The sequence below is a fragment of the Athene noctua genome, chromosome 1, assembly GCF_965140245.1.
Source record: "Athene noctua chromosome 1, bAthNoc1.hap1.1, whole genome shotgun sequence".
Classification (NCBI taxonomy): domain Eukaryota; kingdom Metazoa; phylum Chordata; class Aves; order Strigiformes; family Strigidae; genus Athene; species Athene noctua.
Genome location: NC_134037.1, coordinates 127,989,398 through 128,009,692, shown reverse-complemented (window position 1 = coordinate 128,009,692; position 20,295 = coordinate 127,989,398). Strand labels below are relative to the sequence as shown.

The 20,295-nt window shown below is 43.4% G+C and overlaps 1 protein-coding gene across 2 annotated transcripts in view; it reads left to right on the top strand.

Moving 5' to 3' along the window:
- Positions 1–20,295, top strand: part of SLC1A4 (solute carrier family 1 member 4) — a 37,347-nt gene that overhangs the window by 1,155 nt on the left and 15,897 nt on the right. The window contains exons 1-4 of one of the 2 annotated variants that reach the window (XM_074923061.1): positions 9,019–9,074; positions 9,364–9,406; positions 10,847–10,909; positions 17,269–17,435. In XM_074923061.1, the coding sequence (XP_074779162.1) occupies positions 10,865–10,909; positions 17,269–17,435 (212 nt within the window). In that variant the 5' untranslated portion in view covers positions 9,019–9,074; positions 9,364–9,406; positions 10,847–10,864. Of the gene's footprint in view, positions 1–9,018; positions 9,075–9,363; positions 9,407–10,846; positions 10,910–17,268; positions 17,436–20,295 lie in introns of those variants that run through there. The other variant, XM_074922979.1, reaches the window with a different exon arrangement.

Here is a 20,295-nt window from a genome sequence, read left to right as displayed (position 1 = left end):
ATCCCTCACACACACCTTTTTCTTTTATTCCCTCACCCTTTATTTAGTCTCCTCACACAAATGCCAATCTGCCTCTTATAGTGCCCTCCGATAGGTGCGGGCATGGAAATGCCACCCTGTATTCCCGTTGAGGATGTACCCTAAACACAGTCTGGCATGAGGACAAGCCTGTGTTTGTGAGCTTCACATCCCACCTCTGCACCTTGCAAAGACAAGACTCGCATTCCCCAAAGCAATCTGGAATCAAGGCTTCCACTTCTAACCAGATCATTGTCTTTTTGTTTTACCCTTATTCTTCCTTGAAAAGTTGCAGACTTTGCCTTTTTTTTTGTTTTCTCAGAGCCCGTGTCTTGTTGAGATTTGTCCAGCTCTTTAAGAGAGGAACACTTACACAAATGGGGCAGACATCCAGCCAGCTTTCTGAGTGTTGGGCTTCCAGCTCTTGTGCTTTGATGAATCTTGGTTCAGAATCCCAGATGTGAACAGCTGATGTGTTTTTTTTTATCCTGGGTCTGGCTCTGCCACTTCTTCACACCTGAGTAGTTTGGGCAGTCATGGAAAAGTGTATTACGGGTGTCTGAGAAAAGCAGTGGAATAAAGGAAAATGGGGGAGCAGCAGTTGGGTCTTTCCCAGTGAGCATAGCTGAGGGGGTGATGGGAAGTGATAGCATATCAATAGGGAGTGTGGAGGTTTGCCAAAACATTGGGAGATGAATGGGTGTGGAGGTGGTGGATGTTACCAAGATGCAAACAGAAGAGTAAGGGAGGTGACCTGCCTACCAGCGAAGTGGCTGGAGAGTTGTGCTTAGCAGATATCTTTGTAATTGCAAAGCTGAGTGGGGGATTTTTATTTAGATTGTTTGCTTTGCTTTTATGAGTTTAGTTGTTCAGCTGAGAGACTTCTGTGGTCTGTTTGGGTAAATGGATGTGGCAACAAAGGTAAGTTCTTAAAAAAAAAAAAAAAAGGCAGCCCCAAACTATTTACAGTACATGTTAATGTCTTTTTGTTCCCCAGAAACAAGTATGTTCCCTTTGGACAGAAAGTAAGCCTGGTTTGTCCCATTGGCAACGACATACTTTGTGTCCTCAGCCCACCTCTCTTAAGGACCAACAATTGAGGATTTCTCTTCAGGACTAGCAATTCCTTGACAGTGCCTTAAGAAGTAATAATAGAACAGTGAGAGTAGGTGGCCTGGCTGTGAAGGGGACATGGAGTTGAATGGAAGTGTACGCAGGTGAAGGAAAATTACAAACAAAAAAGAAATTGGCATGAGCAAGAGAGTTGGGAAGATGACTGTAGCAGTGGCTGCCCCTGGGTGCATCCTGATGTGGCTGCTGTGACTAGCGTTTCATTCCTGTGTTGCCATGCAGCAACGGGTAGGATGTAGCTGAGAAACAGGGCAGGGATGCTTCAGTGAGCTTCGGGCTGTGGGTAACATCTGTGAAGCTGGGAGCAGAAAGCTGTTTCTTGATCTGGGCTGTAAATGCAGGTGGAGAGTTCATCTTTGAAGGGGTTATAATGGTGCTGGGATTGAGTCCTTAACTCCAAGGTAATGCTGATAATGATGAGACTTGGGTAAAGCATGCGGGTTGCAGAATGGTTTCCTTCTGGGAAATGAGGGGCCAAGGGGCTTTCTCCTAATGATTGTACAGTGGGCTATGAATTCAGCTTTTTCTTGGAAGGGCTGTTGCAGCCACATTGTTGGGCAGTCCAGTTCTCACAGCAGTGACAGTGAAATCCAGTCCAGAGGAGATGCATATGGCCATCACTAAAATTCTCAGTCTTAGCACAAACCCATGACAGACCCAGGGAGGGAGTGAGTTACATGATTTTTCTGCAAATAATATCTCTCTCCCCCGCCTTTAAAATTTTTTTAAACTGTTCATGAAAATGTGGGTGTTCTGGTTTGAGCATCGATCTTGGTCTGTGCCCTGATAGAAGGTACCAGAGTAAACTCATCTTCAGTTAACAAGGTCTTGAGTCTATAGGGCCTGGAGGGCTGAAATCTTTGCCTTCAATGTGGGTGAGTCTTGCAGCATCCTGCTCTTTGCTTTTCCTTTTCTCTCTTTTGGTCATGAAAGTTTCTATTAGACACAATAAAACTTTGTTTTCAACTGTGTCACAAGACTGTGTCCTTCAAGGCTTCACTGCTCAGTTTCAGGTAAAAGGTAAAAATGAGGCACAAACGGGTAAACTGAGTCCACCTACAGCACTGGAAGCAGATGTAAACGTGGCCCAAGGAAGAAACAGCAAAGAGGAAATTGCAGCTGTGAGTCAGTATTTGCCATGACTTCTGCAGGAGTGACACAGGGTGTCCTTTCCCAGGATGCAGATCCCCTCTGCTTTTGGGAAGTGTATTAGAGACCAAAGATGTTGCTTTCCATTGTCGCAGTGATGTCTGGAGGCCAGCTTAATTCTTCGTTGTGGTTTTCCATTTCCAAGTCTAAAGCTTCCACACAACCATATACCTGTGAGTGCAGACACGACCTCTGGAGAAGAGATTTATCTTAGGCTTGGTAGCAAATGAATGATGACTCACTGGTGAACTGAAAGGCTGTCTCTGTTTTGTTTTGTCCACTGACCATAACCTCCAGCTTTAATTTGTTTGCCTTCCCTTCTGGCAAGTGCAGGAGGCAAACCTTGAGCATGCCTGGCCGGTGCACTCAGTCCTCTGCCCCAGGACACTGTGTGGGGACAGCAGAGCTGTCCTGAGGGTGCCTTTGTGCCACACAGCAGGGATGTTGATGGCCCATCTCATCTCTGGTCTTTGGAGCTCCCTAAAAGGTGAACATGGCCAAAGGCAGACAGAGAGTGCAGCTCAGTGATCATGGGAGGGGATCCAGCAAGAGTTCAGAGGTGCTTCCACAAGGCTGATGGCTTAAAAACCACCAACAAACCAAAAAGTGGGGTGTGCTCTGAACCCAATGGGGGACCTTGGATTTCTTTAACTGTCCAGTGTCAGTGAAGAAAGACAGGCTTTTCCAGAGTTCAGACTCTTACATGAAGCCAAGCTCTGGAGCACTCTGACTCCATGTGATCTTAGCTGAAGGTGGACCTTGTGAACAACTCCAGAGCATCTGGCATGGAGAGCAGCTCGGTTGTACCAAATAGGCGAGTGCTGAGTGCCAGCAAAAGAAGGGAAATTTTAGAATTTCTAGTTTTATCCCTTACCTGTTTGTCTGGTGGAGAAAGCAAAGCAACAGAGAATAAAGAGTGCTTGTCATCTTGGCTATGAAGTGGGTAGCAGGTGGAGGAAGAGGCTAGCTGTGATACGGTGGGCTCTGGGGCTCAGTGCCCACCTGGGTAGGTGACACTGCAGAGAGCCAGCTTGGCTCTGATCGCACTGGGCATCTCACCAGGGAGAAACAGGTGAGGAGAGAGGTGGTGACGAGGAGGTGACTCCAGCCACTAGCTAACACAGGCCACCTATAGCTTGTTGGAAAGTGGTTGAAGCAGCAGGATCAAGTGTTTTGCAAGAATCTATTGATTTGTTAACACTTTTGGCGGGCAATTGTCAAGACTGCATGTTTTGATAAGGTCAGAGTTTTGGTTTAGCTCTGATTTATATTTGCTGATTCAGCACAATTAAACGGTTTCACCAGGAACCTATTGATCCTATCAAAATTTCCAACAGCAGGTGATCCTGGCATTTCATTTCAGTGAGGCCAATGTTCTGTTGTAATTTTATACACAAGATTAAGTAGAAAATCTCACTCATCAAAAAGGAACATTTCAATAATGTTTTACAATATATTTTTAGTGGAAAAAAAAAGGTATGGAACAGGCTTTCTTTGCCCAGTTTTGGGATGAAAACATATTTTGAAACTGTGGAACTGGCTTTGGGAAGGGAATTCTGTTTTTAATGCAGCTGTAGCTGTAACAGTCTAAGGAAGGAAGAAGGTAGTAGCACCATCTGCTTTTTATAGGAAGGGTAAACAGAGGTCCTCATATCTGCCCTGAGCAGTGAGGTCAGAGTTTCTCGAGCTGCCAGGCAAGTCTGCAAAAGCATTTTAAATTTTATTGCTCCTCACTGCTCTTTCTGTCTCTCTGCCAGAGGTTACCAGCTGTGCTGCCAAAGGGAGTACCCACGGCGCCATCAGCAAGCCGGTGGGTTGGCTCCGAGTGCCTTTGGAGGGGGAGGGAAGGCAAGCATGAGCTTGAGCACAAGGAGAAGCATTGGTTGCATTCTGCTGGCCGGGCTGCAGAGCAGATGGCCAGCGTGGACCACGGAGTCTGGAACACTCATGCAGTGACCCTTTCTCAGGCATCAGGCGCTCCTTGATCTTTCTGGTTAGAGCCTTGGTCTTTCTGGTGAGTCACTGAAAAGCAACAACCGTGAAGGCTCTCTCTGAGATTCCAGTGTGGAAAGAGAGCAAAACTTGACTATTAGGAGAGGAGGGGGTGATGCCACCTTTGTAGTGATAAATAGAATAGGAAGTGGCCAGGGAACAGCTGCTGTTGCAGTAACGGTGGATCCCCCAGATAGGCTAACCACATAGCTGGATGGCTAGCTCTTAGCTCAGGGGTACTTTCAGAAAAAAGGAAAGTTGTAAATAATACTGCCCACCTCTGCTTGTGTTGCTTTCTGAGCCTGGATTCTCGAAGTATAGGGATTGCTGACTGATTTTTGTAGGAAGAACTCAATGTTTTCATTCATGTGCCTGCACTGTCTGGTGGGTATTTTTAGAAAGTCTCCTTTCTTTTGTTCTTTACATTCATTACCTTTTACTACTTACTGACTCCCCCCAGTTATGTTTTATTTTCCAAGAAACAAATAGGCAGACTGGATTGTTAAGACAAAAAAGTACCTGATAATCTCCTATAAGTAAACACATATTCAGGTTTTTCTGTGTTAAAGCAAATGCATTCACTCGAATATGTTTATGCCCAGGGCATGTATTGTGTGTCCACATCCATATCAAAAGAGAGATGAGAAAAATTGTTGTGTGATATTGAATGAAAATCTTGGGACAGAAAGAAAAATAAAGGTACTGGAGCAATCAGAACTGGGCTCTAGCAAGTTGCCACAGATAGCAATAAAGCTGCTGTTAGTGGACTCCTACTGTTGAAAACACTTCATTTAAAAAAAAAAACAAAACAACACCCACCTAGGAGATAATGCAACACAGTATTTTTTTCTAGGCTTCCTCACAAAAATATGTTTTCCAACAGCAAAGTTCTTGGCCTCAAAAGTGGAACTTTTTTGTAAGAAGCAATGCAGGAGGAATGCGTAGTATTTTAGGGTTTCGTTCTGCTTGCCTGGATTTCCCTTCATGCTTTTGCTCTCAAAGTTGTTTGCAGAGCTCTGGCAAAAGAATAATTTAGAAACAGTTACTAATAATAATCCCTTACATATGCAATAAAGGAGTTCCTGTGCCATCCTTATCCTGCTGGTGGAAAGATACAGGATAAGGAAGAGAGGAATTTGCCCGTAATATCAAAATTGAGAGGATGGGAGCTACAGCCCCTTTTTGCTCCCTTTACAGCTCTCGGTTTCCTTAGTCATCTAGGATTCTCAGTATTGGATGCTGCAGCTGAACTAAGATTTCCTTTATGGCAAAAACACAGCGAGACCTTCTTGCTAAATTTGTTTAGGAGAGTAATAGTCCCTTCTTGCCTGGTGGGAGCAGATTCCCACTGGAGGAAAGAAAAACCTGCATTTATCCAGCTGTGTACGGTGAGTACAGTATTTAGACAGAAAGTATTCAGACCCTGAAACTGATGCTGCTGCTTTCTAGTGCCTATTTTAAGCGTATCCAAGACAGATGCTTTCTCATACTGCGTGTTGCGCAGGTATGTGAAGGTTTCCTGGCTCAGCCCAGCTGCCATTCCAGCCCCAGGACACAGCTGTCACCCTTGACAGCTGTCCAGTGGTTTTTTGATATTTTTGGGGTGGGGAAGGGCTGTCTGCATGACTTGCAACAGTCAGGGACTTTCCAGTGAGGGCAGTAAAGTCTCTGTGTACCGGTTGGATCCATCTGTGGGTAATCCATCCTTTCCCATGGAGCACCTGGGGTGCACATAGCACATCGGTCTCCTGCCGTAATGTCACAAGTCACTGGCTTATCTCATTCTTGCCACATACAGCAAGTTTCATCTCTCTGCATCAGGGCCAAGGCTGCCTGATCCCAGATGCCTGTGCAGGGCTCCTTATCACCCAGACTTGGGGCTTCCTCAGCGGTGTGCTCTTGTGATAGTCCCTCTCCACTTCAGAAAAGGCATTCTCTGCCACAGAGCATGGCAACAGCAGGGATGGAGCCATCAGAAACAGCAGCAACAGCCAGCAAGCCAGGGGTATAACCATGGTGATTGACTTAAACTCCACGTTCACATCTGGCACAGGCTTTCAAAACACAAAAATCTCAACATTTGGTCTGCATGGAAAAACAAACTGGCAGACACCCATATTTAATTTTCATGCCCAATTACCCAGCTCATCAGCTTTCCTGTGCTTCACCCGGACAGGAGGGATGTTCACACTTCCCTGTGTGGCTCCTCGGCTTGGGCTTGGGGACATGGTGAACCCTGGCTCGCAGGGACAGAGCTCGGCCTGGGTTTCTGTGGTGGGTGAACTTTGCCTCGCCGTGCACGATGAGCAAAGCCTGCAGGCTCAAGCATGTGATGAGCCCAGGCAGGTCACCAGCCAGCTTCTGACTCTCCCTGGAGCGTGCAGCATCCTGACCCATTTTTTTTTTAGGTGCTGCTGTGGTGTTCTTGCACAAATCCATCTTAAGGTAAAAACCTGTGGTCGGACCCACCCTTAATTAAAGCTGCATTTAATTCGCACACTGACTGATCTTAAGTGAGCAATGCGAGTAGTCTGTGCAGCACTCTTGCCTCTAAGATAAGCCATTTATTTGTTTGTTGCTTTTTATGACCTGACACATTTTGTATTTAAACATCAGGATTTGAAACAAAGAGGAGCAAAACATTATTTTATGCATTGTTGGGACTTTGCAGTCAGGTGTACTTAGAAGTTGGATTGAACAAAACAGAGCTCCTTCTGAGCTGCTCAGCTGAGATCCAGATTTTTTACTTGGTGGATTGTCAAAAATGCTCTTTGCTGTCCTCCAAGTCCTGCGACTAGTGCTCCAGGGCTAAATAAGAATGACTGCTATATGCTTGTATTTGAATAGCTTTAGTGCTATTCACATTTGAAGCAAGAACCTGCCCCGTCCCTTGCTGTAGCAGTGCTGCTGGCATCACTTCAGTATGTGCTTTAAGTACATGCTTGGAGTTAAGTTAGTGTTTAATTACTGGGGCCCATGCTTGACATGCTGTGTAAATTATGGAGGGTTTGGTTTCTCAGCCACATTTAAGCATTGGAAAACCATATTGTTTAGGCTTTGGGATTGCTTCGTTTGGCTTTCTTTCATCAGGATGGAAGAGCTGATTTAAAATAAAAAGTAATTTGATTTCTGTTTGGTTTTCAGTCTTTTTTCTTCTCTTTGCTTCTTCACAATCCAGTCAATTATTTGTTTAAAAAAAGAAATTATCCAGCTATGAATAGCTGAAGAAATATCCTTGTTTTCCCAACAGCATGTTTTTTTGTTTTGGTTAAAACTGTGCACTGAACTGGGCCCATTTGTATATGTGATGTTTGACTTCTGATAAAAATAAGTTTGCTTTCACTTTACATGAGGTTTTTGTCCACCAGAGAGTTCCAGCTGTGCAAGAAACCGATGAACATTAGCTGTTCCATTGATCTTATTTGACCAATTCTTAAGCATCTTTGCAGAGTTAGAGCTCGTTCTTACACTTTCAGACAGACAGCTATGTCATCAAATTTTAAGGAGAAAAAGTTGCCGTTCCTTTCATGCTCAGTGGAATATAGACTCCAGAAGCCAAATTATTCTTACAGCAATTTGCAACTGCCTCCTAGTGCACAGTAGAGTTGTAATGCAACAGAAGCTGAGGTGGTGCACAGGAGCCGCTTGTTTGATGAAAGTCCAGGGACTTTAAATTGCTGTCAAGGCTGTGGGAAAGCCATTGCTGTGTGACAGGATAAGGAGCTGTGCAATGGAAAATACTAAAATCCTTATCTGTGCCATATCTTACTCTCCCTCTTGCTTCCAAATATTTGACTCTTTTGCTCTGTTTCTTGCAGTGGTTCAGATTTGCACTTTCCATGTCATTCATGGAGTGATCACAACTGAAAGCCTGGTTTAAAAATCGTGTTTTCCAGAGTAACTACATAAAAACCTGGGGGGAGGTTAGCACGGCCCAGCCTGGAGGTAGCTGCATCTGCCTTGGAGCAGTGCAGGGAGCAAAGGATGGGGAGCAGCTATGCAAATATTTTTTTGCCACAGTTAACTGGCTCTGGGTGAGATCTTTTTTTTCCTTACTGTAAGAGTCACCATGCCTCCTTGATGCATTTGGCTGGCAGTGTTTTCAGTTTGTATCCCTAGCCTTCCTGCTCTCAGCAGCTAGGGTTCTGTTGTGACCCCAGAGATCACCTTTTCTTCCTATTTTGCTTTCTGACACAGCAAAAAAAGCTGCCATTTGGCTAGGGAAACACATGCTCTTTGCCCACCATAAGAGGAGAAAGGAAGTGTAGCATTAAAACCAATTATGAAATACAAGAAGCAGCAACTTTTTCCCTGCATGGTCCAGTTAACCATTTTTCCTGTTCTTGTTGCTCCATAGATGCACATACACACTGGATGCTCAGTAGAAGTGTATGTCACTTTGCATGCTATCCTCTCTACACAAACCTAATACATTAGATTTGCATTTCTGTACGAAGGCGCTACCAAATTCAGATGTTGCAACTTTCCGTATGATTTGTCCTTACTTTTGTCTGTGCTGTTTAACCACTTAAGCCCTTGCAGACAACTCTGGCCCATGATGTTGTTCTGCTTTACCTCGGTGTTCAGGGAAGCTGACCTTGTTGTGTTGAAGGGTTAAGCTGTTCTCTTAAGTAGATTTTGCTGATTGGATTGTCTTTCATGTTGATGCTGTGAGCAAAGTGTAATCACATGAGTAATGTTAAAAATCTGCCTGACCCTGGAGGCCACGAACTGTTGCTGCAGATGGTGTGGCTAAGCCAGTTTCTGTAGCCACTGACTGATAGGTGTGTATAACTAGCATCCTGTTAGATTGCCTCTGGTGTCCCTACCCAAATGGTTAGGTGTGGCAGACAAGCAGGGACCTTTTTATGTGAGCAAAAGATGATGGCATTCACACCTCTGGAGATGTAGCAAGACACCTGCTCTGTGCTGCCATAGGATCTTCTATACCTCACTCGTGCCAATATGCTTGCCTTTGCAAAAGGAATTCAGTTTCTGATAGTACAATGCTTTGGTGCATTTGTTTTAGAAGTTCTACAAGAAATAATTCATTTTCTTGTTTGTATTTTACAGAAACCTGTTTCCTGCAAATCTTGTTGCTGCAGCTTTCCGAACGGTAAGATATGGTGGGCTTTGGACATGAGCTACAGTGCACAAAGTGACTGCTCCTTTTTGAAGAAGGACTAGAAAGATGATATAGAAAATACCAAAAGTTTATTTACTTACAGTAAGTGGGATTTTTAAAAGCACCTGATATAATCAGGGATACAACTTCCATGGTAAAGGGTTTGATTTTGAAAAATACTCCTCAAGAAAAGTATATTCATAGCCTATGTTTAGCACCTCCACCAAAGTTGTTCTTTAAACTCGTATACTTTGGCTGCTGTGTTAGGCAGCAGTGTCAACTCTGCTCTGTGCCAGGCTGCTTATCACTTTGCAGGAGCTAGCTGGAAAACCCTTGGGTATGTAGCTTGGAGCTGGGCTCAGAACACACAAGGCTGAAGACTTTTAGTCTCCAATGTGTGTAAGCATTACCTGTTGCCTGATGCTTTTATTCAGTATTTTCCCTTGCTAGATTAATTGCTCAGCCTGGCTTCTCTTCTGACAGAGAACTAAGCATGGTAGGATGATAACTGGCACCAGAACACACTGTGGTTTAAACTTATGGACAGGAACTGTGGGGGTCTAAGAAGATTTTGCTTAGTTCTTATCGCTAATTTTAGACGTTGGGGATAAGACACTGTTGAGAATATTGCTCTGCGGCAGAGTGAGTCTTTACGATACAGGAGCAGAATAATAGCTTTTGCCTTCATGGTATTCTGTGGGTTTGCTTTTGTATCAAAATCAAGGTCAAACTCTTAAAATCATGTTCCATTTTGTGTGTATATATAACACAGTACAAGTCAGTATGCCATAAATAAAAATAGGAGCAGCACAAAAATATCATTAAGAAAAGGATATTCTGTGATACCTCAAGTGTCAGGGTTCTGTATGTTCAGGGATTAAATAAATAAGTCCTCCTTTGTGCTACTGTTGTCACAGGTAATTGGCAAGTACATAAGCTTCTCTGTCCCCCATTTCATGTCTAAAAAAACCAAGCATAAAGTGCCCCACTTTTGGGAGGTGTCTACCTTATTTATCAAAGCAAACTGTTGCCCTAGATTTTAGATATTTTACTGGCAATTTTAATTCCTGCCTTACCATTTCTGACAGTGAAACGGCGCAAGGGCCACGTGCCTTCTGCAGGAGCCAGTGTGACAGCATGGTGTGCGAGCAACAGAATGCAGGAACGGGGAATTCCTCAGCTGCTGCCCAAACCTGGGAGCCCAGATCATAGACCACTTCCCTGTTGCCACATGGGGAAGGAGCTGCATATGCTGTCACTCCCTTTTCTTGCACAGGACAGGCTCGTTAGCCTGCACAGTATGGTCTCCAGACAAAAGCTTCCTAACAGTAATCTCCTTGTGAAATGCTAGATGGTATGGTCATATTGACGATCTGATCAGCAAACGTTGTGATTTTGTTTGTTTATTCTTTTTTATTTTCTTACCCTCAGTATGCAACAGAATATAAGATGCTGCTCAGAAACACTACCTCTGGAAATGTCACGTGGGAAAAGGTAAGGTCACTTCTTAGGTTTTTATACAAACCGTTGCCAACTGTAATATTTGACTACTTCACAGTCTTTAATCCTGTCCAGTCATTGAAAAGAAACAAGTACTTTTCTTTGCCTAGAACTGAGACACGCACAAGCCAGATGAGTTACCCCCAGCCACACAAGAAAGTTACAATGGTTAGGAGAGTTGAGCTCAAATGATCTGACCCTTGAGACCTTATTTTTAGGCCATGATTTCTTAGACCTGGTCTCACTTGATCTGATTTTTTATTAGTCACTCTTCCTCATGTTTCCGAATAACTTTCTGGAGACTTGGAATTAAATAGCAATCAGGCTGGCTGAATATGTCCCTTAAACTTTACTCTTCATTAACAGTTTGGAGAGAATTAGCTTTTTTTTCACTACTCAAGGCTCTTTTTTTAAAAAAATAGAGGTTAGTTGAAAATTTTTTCTTGTTGCCATACTGCTGAAATTTTGTTTGAAGCAGTAACAAGTGGTCAGAAGGAGTAAAAATTATAGACAGAACATTACAAATAGGCTGCTATTGCAGTGGTGTCAAAAAGGAAACTAATTTGTAGGTGTAGCTTAGGTAGAGTGTTATCTTTCATAAGTATCTTGTAGGACTTCCAGAGGTGCTCTGCATCCTGTTGGGTGGCATCTCTCCTGCAGCACAGGGATATCAAGCATCTTTATTATTGCCAAGAGCCAACATACTGCAGGTCCAGCAGTAATCACTGTTGTCTTGCAGGCAGCATGCTGTGAAACAGACCCAGTATCCCAGCCTGTGATGTCTCACCTCACTCCAAATGAAGTATCTCATGTGCTTCCATGGGATTTTGAGGAGACAGGTCTGAGACTGGAAATTATTTTTGGGATTATTTTCTATTTCTCAGGCTCATTCTGACTATCAGATCAGTATTGAATGTTGGGTTACTATATTTTTGATATGATTTGACTGCCTCTAGGGCAAGAGACACATATTTTGAGTAAGGACTCAGCAGGGGCTTGCCTGCCACTTTATAAAACCATTGAGGAAAAAGCAGTTTCTGCTCATGCAGAGGGTCTCTGAAGCGTATCTGTGAGCACAGGAAGTACTGGCCTTGTTACCTCCTCCTCGCCACGCGTGGTGCGTGAGCAGGTGATGCAGAACAATGTGTTTCCGATCTCTGCTTTCGGCTGATGGGCTGAACTTTCACCAGCCCCGAAGGCAGGGTGACAGGTGACTTAGATGGCACAGGAACTGAGCAGGGGAAAAGTCAGCCCTTGCCTGGAAGCTGGCTATCACACGGTGAGCAGTTTCACTGGGGAAGAAGGCAGCCCCATCTGCCCAGGCTCTGCCCATGCCTGTAAGATTGCATTAGCCCAGATCTGCACTCACCCCATCTGACACGTGTGTGTGGCAATGACTGCCCAAGGGCCATGTGATCCCAAAAGAGCACTTTCTCTTCTCAGCCATAATATCCTCGGGCAGTACATGCCCGTGCAGGCTTGTGCTGCTAAAAAGCAAGTTCAGTATGAAAGGCTGTAACAATGTGCAATTAGACACATGTGTTTGCTTACAGAGTGTGGAGTTATTCTTCATTTAAGCAAGGGTAAATGAAAGGTGAGTAAGACTCTTCTTCATCTTCAGTGTCAAGTTTGATAGGGGCTCCTTGGCAACCAAGCACCGATCAGGGCCAGCCATATGCCCTGGACATAAGCTTGGCTGTAAAGTACTTTTTAAATGCTTGTTCAAAGCCCTCACTCTTCCTCAAGAGATAAGAATGCATCTTTTAGGAATTTAAAACATGAGATTCTTTTTCAGTTTTCTTCTTTCCTTTTCCCACTTATCAGACTTGTTTGATGCAACATCAGAAAAAGTACACTGAAATTGTCACTGGTGTCTTTTTTTTTTTTGCCAGTGGTTATGATGTAAAGGTTATTTCTGCTATTACTTTTCCAAAACTTTTCTGCAGTTGTTGGAGCAAAACCAGAGCTGAGCTGCTTTAATTCCAGAAGATGCCCTACTGTCTCTAGAGAAAAGCGGACCAAATAAAAAGAAAGCATCATCTCAGTTTTGTTAGCTCAGTTTCAGTACTGGTCTGACCACATTATTTATGGGTAGATGAAGGTTAAGTTTGGAAAGAAAGGGTATGATTTTTGGATAATACGTAGTATAAATATCACAGCAATGTAAGTTGAATTCCAGTGAAAGAAGATGATATTCCTATCTAGTGTTTTCTTTCATCAGTAGAATATTTGATTGGAGAAATGTTTTCCTTCTACTTTCCATATGAACAGCATAGAGCAAAATTTTCCATCGATTATATTTCCCCCTGCACCTGCCACTGTTTAATAGGTCCTGTCTTCTCTCACTGATGATATGAATAGTGGGGCACGTAGATGTCTGCTCAGCCACGTCTTTTTTGTTGTTTCACATGCTCCTCTCATGTTTACCTAGCTTTTATGGCCACATCCTCTCTGTCTCTTCATCAGCAAGGCGTCCTGGGGCACCAACTATCTCAGTTCCCCATCTGCAGCACAGGGAGGCCTTGGGGGGACTCGTGAGTTCCTCTTGTGGCAGCAGTAAAAATACACAAACCGGTGATTGCTCTTCTTCCTCACATCACGTGGCTGCCTTTTCTTTTCAGCCACCTACTACTGAGACAGCTCAATGTCAGCAGTTGTTTCCTTGATAAGCATTTTGTTTCAAGAGCTTTAAAACAACGGGATCTTCAGAGAGATTCAAGGACCAGAAGAGCTCCATGAATCTTCCTACCAGAACACATAATTTCAAGCAAACAATAACGCGTCCCATAGTTTATCCAGGAACAAAGCTCTCATTAAAGCTGTTTTTGTTTGGTGTCCACAATGCTGCTTGGTTTGGCAGCTCCTTTGGGGTGATGCACTCTTCTGTTAGAGTACAAAAAGGCTGTTCAGCATCTGCCAGTTTTAGAGACTGGGATTGAGAGGATCTTCCACTGAGGATTTATTGCTGGACTCTTTGCATATTGTGCTGCAAGGAGGTGAAATTCCCTGAATGCTGCACATTGTCCCCTTGATTTGAGGGGAATGATTTTTTGCAGTAAGTTACTACTCCATGCAAACGATGCACCTTCTGCCTACATCTGCGGAGATGGAAGGCAATGGTGAATGTTGTGTGTTGTAAAGAAACTGGGTCGAGGGAGAAAGGGAGAACAGGACACGAAAGCATGGACAGGATGGCAGTGAACAGAGGGAAACGGCAAAGACGTTTTTGGTGGCTGTACACAGAGTCCTACCTCCAGTCACCAAGAATTCAGGGGTCCCCAGATCACAAGACCTGGGCTTGAAGGACTAGTAAGTGTGAGCACTTGGAGAACAGCAACAGCAGTGATCACAATACCGGGAGCAAGGTGTAGAGAGAGACCTCTCCGAGGGTGAAAGAAGACTAAAGTCCATGTATTGTCATTCTGGAGAGGTTTAGGGGAGTTCAAGGAGAATTGACCAATCTATGCACAGTAGGCCACTTTGAAGGTTAAGACAAAAGGTAAGAAACCACCTGTGTTTTGGCTGTAGCTAACTGGAGATGCTACTATCTCTTGCCTTCCTCTAGCTTCCCAAGAACAAAATCTGGCAAACCTTTGGCACCCATGGCTCCAAAGAAGGTGGATGCTTGTGGGGATTGAATGACCTAGAAGAGCCTTGGATTCTCTAGTCAGGGAAGTGTCCTTCCAAATTAATCATTAGGAGCTCGGGCCCTGATTCTGTGTGCCTCCTGAACTCTGTCCTGCTCTGTGACCCTGTGTGCCCTACGTAGCTGGTGGGAAGCTGAGCAATCCTCTTACAGGTTCAGTACACTTAGGTCTCTCTCCTGAGGCTGGACCTCCGAGAAGCCCAAACAGTAGAAGGTTGCTGGGCTTCAGGCTCACACCACTGCATTTAATGAGTTGAGAAGCAAATCTCTGGTAGGAGTTTAAAGGATGGAGATGCTTTGCAAAACATTGGTATAAAGTAGTATAATGAAATTCCCTCCCAGTTACATCCAGGTCAGGATGCTGGACGTTTTCAGCAGCTTGAAACACTGAATTTCTGTTCCGTAGCAAAGTTTGATATTTATTTCTTTCTGAATGAGAACCTAAACAAAAGATCAATGTTTTTAGGATATTTTTACTTTGGAAAAAGTTTGGGCTGGTTATAATATAATATAAAAATTTATAATATAAAAATTTTGTTCCAAGCTGAACTTTTCATATTAGCCTTGTATCAAATGAACCCCATATAAGATGTTATAATATAACAAGTTGGAAAAATAAAACTAACCACAAGATGAAAAGTTGTGTCAAAGTGAAAAAGTGTTGCATTTACTCCATGTGAATGAAGTAAGTGTTTCTTTTCTGGTGTAAAAATGTTCACATATTGACCCAAGTTGACATTTCCCAGACAGAGCTTTGGTTTTGATGACATGATATGGCAGCATTATTTTACCCATTTACCCATTTACTTTCTTCCTGCTAATAAATTAGTCGTAGAATTTGAGACTCATACATCGATTTGTACATTGTTACTGATAAATTGTCACTGAAATTTTGTTAGATTCCCTTCAGCCTTATTGTAAACTTTATCTCCCTATGTTTAACAACAGAAATGGAAAATAGAAAAATGTGTGCATGCCATGTACACACACAATTTATTCAGTTAATGGGAGGGTGTAATTTTTTTGTCTAACTTTTCTAACCACAGAAGAGTTTAGGGCTTTCAGGCACACCAAACAACACAGACAAAACTATCCAGAGAGAAAAGTGTTACCGTGCGTGGAGAAAACAGCACATTTCTTCAGACATCTCTGGAGATGCACTGCACCCCATTCTTAATATACTGTGCATGTTTTCGATTCTTTTGGTTAGAAATCAGATAAATACTGACAATTTAGCCCTGAACAAGCAGCTACTGTGAAAAAAATTGCAGATCCTATATGTAATTATTTTGTACCTAGCAAATAAAAAAAGCCAGACCTCCACTGTTTGTAAACACTTTTGTTAACAGCAGTTTAGCTTTCATGCTTTTGTCTATAATTTGTGTTTTATCCCCTTCCCTGCAGTACTTTGTTTCCACCTGCTGCTAAGAAACAGTGCAGTTCAGCAGTATACTTCCAGTAAAAATATCATCTCAAGCAGTCTGGTTTTATCAGATTTAACAGATCAGTATCCCAAGTTCTTTAGTCAATACTAATTTCAAGCTTTTAGCTCAGAATATATTTTTCTTTCCTAGTGTTGAGCTAGTGTCTGCTTATACTAGCCAGAAGGCCAAAACTTGTACACAAACCTAATCTGTTTAAGAAGCCCTTCCAAATAAAACAAATATTACACATGTTAAGCTTGTACTGCCAAGTTGGGGGGAAAAAAAAAAACCAGTTTGTCAAAACAATTATATTTTTACGTAGCCACAAGAACACTCATTCAGTTCATATGATACTACATCGCCAAACAAGGTTCAGCTCTTTTTGAGAAACAAACCATGAAGGACCAGCAGAGGAGACTTATGAGAAGACTAGTTTTTGTCAATAGGTGTATCCTGTTTTTATCCTCTTACTTCTACCACACAGCCACATGGTTTCTGAGAAGGGGAACAGGTATTTCTTCTGTTCTCTCTGTATCTCATACAGCTGACATGAACAGATGAATGAGTAGGTTTCCACGGTTTGCTACCTTTCTCTGCCCCCCTCCCTGCTTTCTGCTTCATATCATTGGTTGATTTTTTGTGGTTTTTACCTTGGTATAAATATTGTACTAAAGCAAGGGAGCTGGCAGTTTCTGAGAGCAGATTCCCATAAAAGCATATTTAGGGCCAGACCGCTGCAAGCCTCTTGCAGGTATGATTTGTTTAGGATGTAGAATATAATAGTGCTGACAGCAAATGATGCTTGGTGGAATAAGCAGATCTAGGAAGTCAATGTCACCAGTATCTGCCATTTATACCCGTGGACTCTCCCACACCTATCTTCCCTCACGGCAAAACAAGGATGAAAGTTTCAGTCTTTTAACTGCACATGTGTGATTCGTGTCTGTGCTGCTTTGCATCTGCAGTGGAGCTTGTCCTGAGTAAAATGGAGAGGTTTGCTGTTCAGGTCACTGAGAACACACGTATCATGTTGAAGGGCATGAGGGGAGGTAGTGGCAGGCCCTTCTCCAGTGAATCCATGCCAGTTCATAACTAAGGAGGTTTGTATCTGAACTGTGTCCGGATCTGGTTTGGTTCCCTTCAAGAAAATAGGTTCTTCTTTCCCAAAAGAGGTTCTGCTTGTTGATTTCAGATCAGTCAGGCAGCCACAAAATGAGATGACCCTTTTGTTGGGTTTTGTTCTGGTCTCACATCTAACAAGCCTTCTTTTTTTGCCTCTACAGATCCCTGTTGGTACTGAGATTGAAGGGATGAATATCCTGGGACTGGTGCTGTTTGCTCTGGTTTTAGGAGTGGCACTGAAAAAGCTTGGCCAGGAAGGGGAAGATCTGATTCGCTTCTTTAATTCATTCAATGAGGCAACTATGGTCTTGGTTTCCTGGATTATGTGGTAAGTGTGTGACTACAGGTACAATACTACGCTCAGTTCAGGAATCTCACTGTTTGTCCATTTCTCCAGCTTTTTCCTACCAGATCCCTTATCACAGCAAAAGTGTGTTGTCACACGATGGGGTCTTCCTGCTTGTGCCTTTTTATTAGACAGTTACATGTAGCTTAAGGTATCAGTCTGGAACACCTCAGAGGGTTCTTCAGGACCTCTAATTAATTTTTGATTAAGTAGTGGAAAAGAAGCTTTCTATTTCAAAGCAGCATAAGCCCATGGCTAGCTGCTGTCATGAACCTCAAGGCACTGGCCTTCAATTAATAAAGGGAATGTGAGCAAGTGAGGAATATGGTCATGTGAAGGCCAGGGATGTTTGTGCTTGGAGTGCATGTACAAATGCAGTGAGTAACTAAAATCATACTTGTAGCTTGATGTGTGTGGGTTTTTTTTAGCCTTGATTTTTCTGTTGGTCAAAAGTTTAATTGTGCTGAACTGAAAGATAGCCAAGGACATCTGAAGATAGCCCACTCACTGGTATTGCTTTGAGAGAAACCCTGCTGAGTGCATGAATACAGAGCCCCATCTGTCCACTTGCATCAAAGGGCGATAGAGAACCTATATCCCTTTGTACAGAGGGAGGAACAGTCTCCAGGGCTATGCTTTCCATCCTGCTGAAACAGTAGTGCTGGCTATTGAGTGGTTTGTCATTGTTCTTAGCAGAGCCTGAGTTACACAGTGGATCTTTAAATCTCTGTTTCTCTTCTAAGATCTCTTTCATATCCTTGTGTGAAGCAGTAACTAATGTTACTATCAAGCGATCAACTGTTTTCTTGTTTGTACTTGCTTCTCCAGAGATGCTTATCTTTTCCATTTCACATCCAGGAGAGTAGGTATTTCCTAAGGTTCATTGTTTATTTTGTGTCCTGCCTATTAATGAGCAAAACCATTATTTCACTTGCTTCCCTGGAGTCCAGACATATTTGCTCTGACTGATCTCACAAAGCTTTGGGCACCAAAAAAAATTCTGTATGTTGGGACCTGGAGCACACTGAACTTTCTCACTAGGCGAAAAAAGAGCATTGGAGGAGGCAGGCACCTCTAGAGAGCGGTTCAGGCCACCTAAGCTGGTGCAGGACCAGCTTCCTGGCTGGGTTTTCTATCAGGTAGGATGAATCTGGGCCTCAGAGAAGCAAAAATAAAAATATTTGTAAGGACAGCTAGCTAACAAATTGACAGTGGGACATTTCTCATTCCGTTTCCAAGGCTGTTGGAAAAGCTATAAGCTTACCTTAGCAAAGGTATTTTTTCTCCCTTCATTCTGCATTTTTCATTCCTACTATTTTCCTCCCTTCAAAAAGTAGAAGGGTTTTAAGAAACTCCCTGATTTTACACAGGCAGATCTCTGTGTTAGTTGCTGTCATAAGGGATTGAAAAATTCAGTCTCAAAGCAGCTTAAGTCTTCTACTCTTGAGTGTAATTCCTTGGACACTGAATACTGATAAGAGGCAGTTCTTGTATTCAGCTGATTACAGTGCTTACACTTCAAGCCAATCAGTCGGTATATAATCCTTTACTTTGTGGATTATCAGGACCGCAGCTGACTTTTAACACTGCAGTGCACCATAGCCCTTACTTGTTCTCTTTCCTTCCTTAAGGCTCTTGTGTCATCCTGGTATTTATTCAGAATCTGTCAAGCTGCATGTACTTCCCAAAGGATACTTCTGAATGGGTGAAATCATACTATCAAGGAAAAAGGCAGCTTGAGCTCATACCTAGTCCCATTCAACAACTACTCTCATGTTTAGCAGCACTTTGGTCTCAACTTTCAATTCCTTCCTCTTCAGCCTCCCTCTTCAAGGGGAGGGATGCAGTCTCATTTCTGAATCCAGTGTTCATGTTTGCAGAGCTTATGCAGCACTGGGGCTCAGCTAGATGCGGCCAATCGGGGTGCTCAGAAACGTAGTTCAAAGGCAGTATGTTGCAGAATTGGCAGAGGCTATGTGGGGAAGTTTCAGCAGGCCCCCCTAGAGGTCTGGCCAAAGGAGGATGGAGAGACAATGCTCACATTGATCTGGGGCATAAGGAGGTGCTCTCTGCACAGAACAGAGCTGCAGAACCACTAAGAGAGAGGCAGGCTACGAAGAAGTGAGTGATCTGGGCAACCTTAAGGCTTGCTCACCTTTCCAAACTTTTGCATGCTTAACCAAACCTTCTGAAGTTTGTCCTGACTCCACTGATCAGCTTCTCTGAACGTGGGCATTGGATTAGAGGGGAGAGTGGGAGAAAAAACCTTCTTTATTCCTGAGATGTACAGGCAGATCTTTTGTAGCTACATGTTGTGCCTGGGGCAGGGTTTTGGAAAGCTGGGTGATCCTTTAGTATTTCAGAGTCTTAGAAGCAGAAATAGATGGAGCATGTACAGCATCAGCAGAGGTACTCAGACACAGACATCCCAAGTAGACATTTGGAGGAACTGACCCTGCACCTGAAGTGATTCCTGCAGTTCATTTAGTAGCTGTTGTGCTGTAGGTGCAAGGGCAATTCTGTCTTTTAAGGGCTGTTGCCAGCTGCACTACTGGGACAAGAGGTGTGGCTGTGGCCCGCAGGTGGCCCTTCCCTTGGAGCAGCTCAAAGTGTTCCTGACAAAGGAAACCTCAAACAAATGCTGACATCCTAAGACGTGGCATGTTTCTAGATAGGAGGCATGGGAATGTACGTGTACGTGGCTGTTGGTTGAGGGAAGCTCTGGAAGCCTGATCGTTTAACTTAGTCTTTCACAGACAAATAGCAGTGTTAATTGCTATCTTTGGCACATGCATCAGCGGCCTTGCTGAGCTTTCTGGTATGGGCATAAGTTTTTCTTTCC